This window comes from Sinocyclocheilus rhinocerous, unplaced genomic scaffold, assembly GCF_001515625.1.
Source record: "Sinocyclocheilus rhinocerous isolate Xijiao unplaced genomic scaffold, SAMN03320098_v1.1 scaffold919, whole genome shotgun sequence".
Classification (NCBI taxonomy): domain Eukaryota; kingdom Metazoa; phylum Chordata; class Actinopteri; order Cypriniformes; family Cyprinidae; genus Sinocyclocheilus; species Sinocyclocheilus rhinocerous.
This window is the reverse complement of record NW_015637585.1, coordinates 1303427-1312424: the sequence shown is the minus strand read 5'-3', so window position 1 is coordinate 1312424 and position 8998 is coordinate 1303427. Positions and strand designations below refer to the sequence as shown.

Sequence of the window (8998 nt, the reverse complement as noted above, 5' to 3'; positions counted from 1 at the left end):
CAGTGGTTCCCAAACCTGTCCTGGAGGACCCCCTGCCCTGCACCTTTTGTATGTCTCCCTTATCTAACACACCTGATTCCACCATCAGCTCGTTAGTAGAGACGGCAAGAACTAAATTGGGTGTGTCTGATTAGGGAGACATACAAAATGTGCAGGGCAGGGGGTCCTCCAGGACAGGTTTGGGAACCACTGCCTTAGACCTTGATTATCTTGTTCAGGTGTGTTTGATTAGAGTTGGAGCTGAAATCTGCAGGACTGTGGCTCTCCAGGACCGGAGTTCGCCACCCCTGGGCTAGGCTTAAATTAGTTGATAAAGTATTCATCATTTTTTTTCTTTGAATATGATTAAGAGAATCTATCATTAACTGATGATTAAACAATTGTGTTTCTTGTCACAGTAAAGATATGGGACCCAGTCAGCATGCAATAATAGTGCAACGTTTGCACACTTATGATTTGACATTGCTCTGATAAAACAAGGTAGCACCAGTCAAAGATTAAACTTTATAGATCAGGTGAGAGAATTAATGTAGATTGTTGTGTCATAATGGCAGTTTGTCCAGTGTGATGGCTGGATGAGTGCGGTGCTTATTTGTTCCATTACTGGTCCTGACTGTTATTTGTGTCCTTGATTAAGGGTCTTAAGTCATTTTATGTGTATGTACCTTTATGATGCATATTTGTTTATATGTGTATAAATTAATCAGATGTTTCTGAAACTGTGTTATGTTATAAAGGCCTTAATTGTCTTCCCTTCAGCAAAAACTCCATGGAAAAGCTTATAGTTTGCGGCCAAGGAGTTGGCAACCTTTCTTGGTCACTTTGCACTTTACCAGAAGTTGAATCTGCAGTATTTTGTTGGCAGCACAGATCCTTAACCATTAAGCTACTATCACCCCAATTGGAAAACTTAATAAAATATCATAAAATTATCTTGCTTAATTTAATTGTCTTTTTTATTACACCTTAAGAAGTCATTTATTCACATTAAATTAAAAGTTATACTTGCAATAAAATTGTGTTTATGTAAACAGACTTAAAGGGTAATATTGGTAAAAAAAATCGCAATTAGATTATTTTCCAAAACCGTTCAGCCCTAATTGGAACAGTTCATTGTTGGAGCTGAGCTGAATATGAGAGAGAGAGAGAGAGAGAGATGCAGAGCAGGGGACGCGAGGAACATTATTAAGAACCGCTGCTTTAGAACATTGATTTTGAAACTTGTGAATCCATTAGAATCGTTAGAAGACAGAATCGCGATTCATATATGAATAGATTTTTACGTGCACCCCTAGTTTTCTCTTCCTCTTCTCTAAAGCAGCGCAGCATGGCCTGCCCTTTGCTGCTTTTTCCCGAGGGTGGGGTTTATCAGGGTTTGTGATGTCATGAACCCGGGAAGTAACTCGTTGTAGTCCCTACCAGCCGTAACCTACTTCAGCTTCGTAACTTTGCAGATATTGTTTATGCTCAAACAGCAACATTACACACTAACTAACGTTAAAAAAGTGAAATCGCAATCAACCACCCCTTTAAGATAAATCGCTTGTTGTATTTTTCATTTTGTAAGTTTTGTCATTTGTAAGTTGCTTTGGATAAAAATGTCTGCTAAATGAATACATTTAATCAAATACGCATTGGGGTAGACTGACATACTTTGTAATTTTTTTAATATAATTTTTTTGGCCCATTCAAGTTTTAATCCCAGCAAACCTAAATACTACATTTTAGTAATAGTAAGTTATTTTAATATATTGAAAGTAATATTGATGATTTTTATTAGTAGTATTCAACATTGTTAGGCAATAGTAGTCTAATATATTTCTTCTGTAAATTCTTTTACAGTAGAACAGCATATATATGGTGTAGTAGGTTTGCTTTAAGTTGTAGTTTGTGCCTTGTTTATATTGAGAATTGTTAAAACGGTCTTCTAAAACAATGTACATAGTGCCATGTTATGACATACAACTTGGAAGCCAGTAAATGAATGGTTTTATCATTTCATAGTAATTATGCTGGTATAACCTGAGTAGTACCACATTCCTTTGAGACATTTGATACAGCAGTATATGTCATTTACATTCATGCTGCGGTTTTTAATTAATTGTACAAATTACTTGTACAGATCTTCATTCTTTCACTTCTTGTCAGCTGATAAATCAATCCAAGCTGTTTATTCTGTAACAATTCAGGCTGTTGCATTTTTGTCACAATAATTCTTGAAAACCTAAAAAAAATTCATGTGTTCAGTGATTTAATGAAACTTGTCCTGAATGCGCTTAATTTTATATTTATTTTATTTTCTCCACAGGGTAAGCCGTATGTGTTTGACAGAGTTTTCCAGTCCAATACGTCTCAGGAGCAAGTGTACACAGCCTGCGCTCAACAAATCGTCAAAGGTAAAAGCAAAAAGGTCACTTGATAGACCTCTGAATCAAAGCAAAAAGCAGAACATGGAATAAGTTTTAAGCATGATCATGTTCTCACAGATGTACTTGGTGGCTATAATGGAACCATTTTCGCCTATGGTCAGACATCCTCTGGCAAAACGCACACAATGGAGGTGAGCGAGAAATACAGTTGACATCTCTGCTGAGGTGAAAATTAAAAGTCATAATTTCTGTGCAAAACACTTTTATCATAATAGTTTAGATTATATTTAGTGCTGGGCGGTATACCGGTTCATACCGAAATTAAAAGGGGTTGTGTTTAGTCACTATTTAGTGTGGTATTTTTTGACAATATTCACTCATCATGACAGTAAAATAGGGCATTCTGTCAATATACTGCAGTATTTCCTCTCTCAATCAGTAGAAAATATGGTTAACACCCGGTCATGCATGAAAAAAAAATACCGTCATGTACCTTGAAACCGGTATAATTTGAAAAATACCGTGATACCAATTTTTGGTCATACCGCCCAGCACTAATTATATTTCATAATCACATGTAAATATGAATATTTTCCCCATACCTTATGTGTGGAAGATCTATTAGGTTCATGTGTCATATATACTTTCATTTTTAGGGTTGTTTTTGTGTGTATAGCAGCTTGTGCAACTTGTTAATTAGTTGTATTGGATTTGTGTGATAGTCAACTGGCTTTATTCATAATAAAGTCAAGTTCATTTATATGGTACATTTATACAATACAAATGACATAAAAGCAGCTTTACTTTGAAAACATGCTTGATTGAGGCTTAAGGTGTTCAGTATATAAATGTTTGGGGTCAGATTTTTTTTAATTGATATGTTTAAGCAAGGAAACATTAAAGTGACCGTAAAGTCAGTATACAGTATTATATAATGTTCCAAAACAATTCTTTGTTTTGCTATTCTTCATGCTATTCTTTAAATTTTCTATTCATCAAAGAATCCTGAAAAAAGCACCAAATCAACATGCATCATGTGACACTGAAGACTGGAGTAGTGTACAGTATTACAATTTTTAACTGTATTTTTGATCAAATAAATGCAGCCTTGGTGAGCATAAGACTCTTTCAGAATCATAATAAATTTTACTGACCAAGCTCTTAAGCCGTAGTGTGAACAATATAATGGAGCAAACAGGTGTCTTTACACAATGTTTATTCTACTTTTATGAATGAGGTATTGTGGTTGTTCTTTAGGGAAATCTCCATGACACAGATGGAATGGGAATCATTCCCAGAATAGTGCAAGACATCTTTAACTACATTTACTCTATGGATGAAAACCTGGAGTTCCACATTAAAGTAAGTCTTTGCCTTTGCACACGATTTTATTAGCAGCCTTTCTTCTTATTCTTTAAAAGCTCGACATATTGCTTCATATTTGTATCTGCTCTCTTGATTGTGTTTTTACTTATTGTCAGGTGTCATATTTTGAGATTTATCTGGATAAGATTCGGGACCTGTTGGATGGTGAGTGTGGTGGCTGTTTTAAGCCTCACGTCTGCTAGCCAGCCACTTCATCTTAAAAGCATTTCTAATGATGTTCAGATCATCTAAAACTCAATAGTACAGCAATTATAATGCTGCTTTTGTTGTGACATAATGTTTCTCTTTCTATCTCTCTCTCTTGTTGTCTTGTAGTTTCAAAGACTAATTTATCTGTACATGAAGACAAAAACAGGGTTCCTTATGTCAAGGTGAGTTCATGAAACCTGATGTCCCATCACTGTCACCAGTGTCCCATTAAAATCCTTACACAAAGTGGTAATTACCGCTGATCTTTAAAGAATGTAAGTTGTTTATTATTGTGTGTCTTTCTGGTTTTAGGGCTGCACTGAGCGATTTGTTTCCAGTCCAGAGGAAGTGATGGACACTATTGATGAGGGCAAATCCAACAGACATGTAGCTGTGACAAGTATGAATGCACAGAAAAAACAGAATAAATATTTTCAATAAAGAGAATCAAATATAATTATCTTTCCATAAACCGAGACTAAACCATATCTTACCAGGAAACTCTAACATCTGCATCCTTCATTTGAGCTGATGCTTGTAAACAATGCTATGTGGGTTTAGTTGTAATAATGTCTTTGTGTGTGTCTCAGACATGAATGAACACAGCTCCAGGAGTCACAGTATCTTCCTGATCAATGTGAAGCAGGAGAACACACAGACAGAACAGAAGCTCAGCGGGAAACTCTACCTAGTCGACTTGGCAGGCAGTGAGAAGGTGTGTCAAACATTTTTGTCTCGTAGTAGGGGTTGAACGACTTCAGATTTATTCAAGTCGACATTTATGTGATGAAAGTCGAGTCGACGCCGACTAGTCGCTGATCACGTCATTAGTGAACAAATAAGCCTGAACATTGGGCTGAGACTCGAACACCTTATGCACAGCTATGCTATGGCATATGACGCAGCGCTGCCCACATAACTATTGCTCCTATAACAGCTCAGTTTTAGCAGTTTTTTTGTCTTTGGGTCGTTATATTTCTCACAGATTTCTGCTCGTTCTAAATCAGATACAGATAAAGTAGCACAGTAAAGATTACATTTATACAGTGCTTGAAGTGGGCCGGTAGTCTTTAGCGTCCTGGCACTTTTTCATGCATACTGGCACTTCTGACATGTTGCTGGTACTCAGAGTCAAAGCGTCAGTGTCTGGGTGATTCGAAATGACACTATATAAATCACACTACCCAGGACGTGGTACCAAGAATCATGTGAATGAATGCAAGCGGAGTCGGTCTACCTCAGGGGTTTTCAATGTGTGGGGGCGCGAGAGAATGTCAGGGTAGTAGAATAATAAATAATTATTGATTACTCATTTGAATCAGTACATGATTACAGGCCTCTCTCATCTTTTTAAGTGGGAGAACTTGCACAATTGGTGGCTGACTAAATACTTTTTTGCCCCACTGTATATATAAATTTATATATATATAATTGAATACAATTTAAGATAATTTAATATAATATAGTATAATTAGTGAATTTTCAGTTTTGGCTGAAACTGGAGGGCAGAAACCATTGGCCGAAATGGTAATGCTTAACTATAGAGGTTGACCGATATGGGTTTTTCTCTGGCCAATGCCGATATTTAGAAATCAGGGCAGCCGATGACCGATATATGATACAAAACCGTTCTGAAGCATGCTTTTTGTTTGTTTGTTGACAGACACCAGTGTCTCCCACAGACTTGCAAATGCAAATTCATTCTCTGCCAGCAAGAGGCACTTTTGGAACGGGAGAAATATAGCGGTTTCCCTGGTAACAGCTGTAATCAAATAAGCGCTGCGCTCACAAACGCTACTTTATCAGGCATTACAGGAAAAACTAAATGAAAATGACATCGAAGCTTTTCTGAAGACGGTCGGTTCTTTTCAAAGATACATTCATATAAAAAACACCCGTGCCGCATTTTGATTTTGAAACGCGCAGTGCTCATGTTTATTCAACGAAGTGTAAGCCTTTTGGAAAATCTATTTGTGGCTGTCAGTTTTAATATTGTGACGGGCCGCCACAAATAAATCAATGTATGGTAAACACACTGCTATAAGTCAAATGGCCATAATCTAAGTGATAACAAAAATAAAAGAGTTCACTCATATTACACAGCCTGCTGCTCATAACTGCTGGTCATGATGAAGTGGAGGCTATGTCGAACCCACAGACACATTTAATGAGGAAAGTTAGCGTGCACGTTTTAGCCAGAAGTTTCGCTTTTTCATGCATACTGGCACTTCTGACATGTTGCTGGTACTCAGAGTCAAAGCGTCAGTGTCTGGGTGATTCGAAATGACACTATATAAATCACACTACCCAGGACGTGGTACCAAGAATCATGTGAATGAATGCAAGCGGAGTCGGTCTACCTCAGGGGTTTTCAATGTGTGGGGGCGCGAGAGAATGTCAGGGTAGTAGAATAATAAATAATTATTGATTACTCATTTGAATCAGTACATGATAACGAAAACAATACCTTAAAAATGAAAAGAAGCAGGTTTTTGCGATCATTTTAAACCGGTAAACTCCTGGAAAGTCCAAGGATCCAGTGAGCAATTCAAACAGTAAGTTCAAAACAGCGCTAATGCAGAGAAAACACAGCTGATTTCATCAGAGATTGCGGAGAGAATAGTGACGTCCAGTCAGTAAATTATTCTTTTCAGTGTGTATTTGGCTTAAAAGTGAGTTTTATAATTGATGCTGGCTGAAGGTGTTTGCGGTGGTCAGAGTTTTAGTGATTCTGAATGGGTCCGTATAGTATAGTAGTAGCCTACAGTCAGGTAAAGGCAGGAGCTTTAGTGGTCTTTGGCGTCTCCCTTTGGTATCACAGCTTGATTTGTGCTTATTTGTATTGAAAACGTTTATTTAATGATTGATTGATTGATTGATTGATTGATGGTTGTGGTGGTGGGAACTTGTTTTTAATAAACATACATAACATGCATAACAAATAAACATTCATTTTTTGAAAAAATAAAGTGCAGAAGTGGCAAAACAATTAATTTAAGTGTCAGCAATAGAGGTCAACCGATAAGGGTTTTTATCTGGCCGATGCCGATATTTAGAAATCAGGGCAGCCGATGACCGATATATGATACAAAACCGTTCTGAAGCATGCTTTTTGTTTGTTTGTTGACAGACACCAGTGTCTCCCACAGACTTGCAAATGCAAATTCATTCTCTGCCAGCAAGAGGCACTTTTGGAACGGGAGAAATATAGCGGTTTCCCTGGTAACAGCTGTAATCAAATAAGCGCTGCGCTCACAAATCTTTTCAGTGTGTATTTGGCTTAAAAGTGAGTTTTATAATTGATGCTGGCTGAAGGTGTTTGCGGTGGTCAGAGTTTTAGTGATTCTGAATGGGTCCGTATAGTATAGTAGTAGCCTACAGTCAGGTAAAGGCAGGAGCTTTAGTGGTCTTTGGCGTCTCCCTTTGGTATCACAGCTTGATTTGTGCTTATTTGTATTGAAAACGTTTATTTAATGATTGATTGATTGATTGATTGATTGATGGTTGTGGTGGTGGGGGGTAGTACCGGCACTTTTCCACTTCAAGCACTGCATTTATATGAACGCATTAGTGAGAGAGTTATTGTGTGTGTGAATTCATTGTACTTGGTAGCGTCTCGCTACTAATAGTGAAGCTGTGGGATTTAGGTATTAAATTGTTTTTTATAAGCTATATTATTGAGAAATCACAGAACAGTGTTGACAATACATTTCCACGCTACTGAATGATTCTGTGCGTGTGTGATCTGTGCGTGATGTGTGAGCTACTGTCTGTAGCCTATGGGTTTCCCACAGACTTGCAAATGCAAATTCATTCTCTGCCAGCAAGAGGCACTTTTGGAACGGGAGAAATATAGCGGTTTCCCTGGTAACAGCTGTAATCAAATAAGCGCTGCGCTCACAAACGCTACTTTATCAGGCATTACAGGAAAAACTAAATGAAAATGACATCGAAGCTTTTCTGAAGACGGTCGGTTCTTTTCAAAGATACATTCATATAAAAAACACGCCTACAGTCAGGTAAAGGCAGGAGCTTTAGTGGTCTTTGGCGTCTCCCTTTGGTATCACAGCTTGATTTGTGCTTATTTGTATTGAAAACGTTTATTTAATGATTGATTGATTGATTGATTGATTGATGGTTGTGGTGGTGGGGGGTAGTACCGGCACTTTTCCACTTCAAGCACTGCATTTATATGAACGCATTAGTGAGGGATTAATTGTGTCTGGGAATTCATTGTACTTGGTAGCGTCTCGCTACTAATAGTGAAGCTGTGGGATTTAGGTATTAAATTGTTTTTTATAAGCTATATTATTGAGAAATCACAGAACAGTGTTGACAATACATTTCCACGCTACTGAATGATTCTGTGCGTGTGTGATCTGTGCGTGATGTGTGAGCTACTGTCTGTAGCCTATGGTGTGTGTTACAATGCAGCAGCGCATTAGATTAGAACGGCGATTAACTTTGTGGAGTGCTTTCGAATTATGCATTTATTTGTCATTTTAACTGTTTGGAAACGGAGCGTAAATGTGGACTTCAAATATTTCTTATCCTGTTGCACCCTCTATAGGACCAGCAACTAGTCAAGCTTAAAGTGCCATGGCAGAGCATTAAAGTCGATTAGTCGGTGCAACCCCTATCTTGTAGTGCTGTAAAACATGAGTTGAGTGTGTTAAACTCTTGTGTTCTTTCACAGGTCAGTAAAACAGGAGCTGAAGGCGCTGTGCTGGATGAAGCCAAAAACATCAACAAGTCTCTGTCATCTCTGGGCAACGTGATATCGGCCTTAGCCGAGGGCTCGGTGAGTCTCTCTCACACACACACACACACACACACACACACATACATATGCTCACAGGCTTTAGATCAGTTCTGTACACTCTTTTGTTTTGTAGCGTTTAGGTCCTGGAGCTGTGACGCTAGCGCGTATGAGTTGTGTTCAGAGATTCACTTTAGCTTTTTCCAATTAAGTTTTGCTGTTCTTTATCGGTATGACCAATAATGGTGCTTGTGCATAACCAAAGGACAATATAATCAAAAAAATTATATATATA

General features: G+C 37.8%; 1 protein-coding gene across 2 annotated transcripts in view; it reads left to right on the top strand.

Annotated features, from left to right (window-relative positions):
- The window catches only part of LOC107749102 (kinesin-1 heavy chain-like), a 22173-nt gene that overhangs the window by 2965 nt on the left and 10210 nt on the right, over window positions 1-8998 (top strand). For both annotated transcript variants that reach the window (XM_016564167.1, XM_016564166.1), the window contains exons 2-9: window positions 2309-2396; window positions 2487-2560; window positions 3627-3731; window positions 3851-3899; window positions 4071-4126; window positions 4257-4344; window positions 4535-4659; window positions 8641-8745. In XM_016564167.1, coding sequence (XP_016419653.1) covers window positions 2309-2396; window positions 2487-2560; window positions 3627-3731; window positions 3851-3899; window positions 4071-4126; window positions 4257-4344; window positions 4535-4659; window positions 8641-8745 — 690 coding nt within the window. The remainder of the gene's footprint in view (window positions 1-2308; window positions 2397-2486; window positions 2561-3626; window positions 3732-3850; window positions 3900-4070; window positions 4127-4256; window positions 4345-4534; window positions 4660-8640; window positions 8746-8998) is intronic.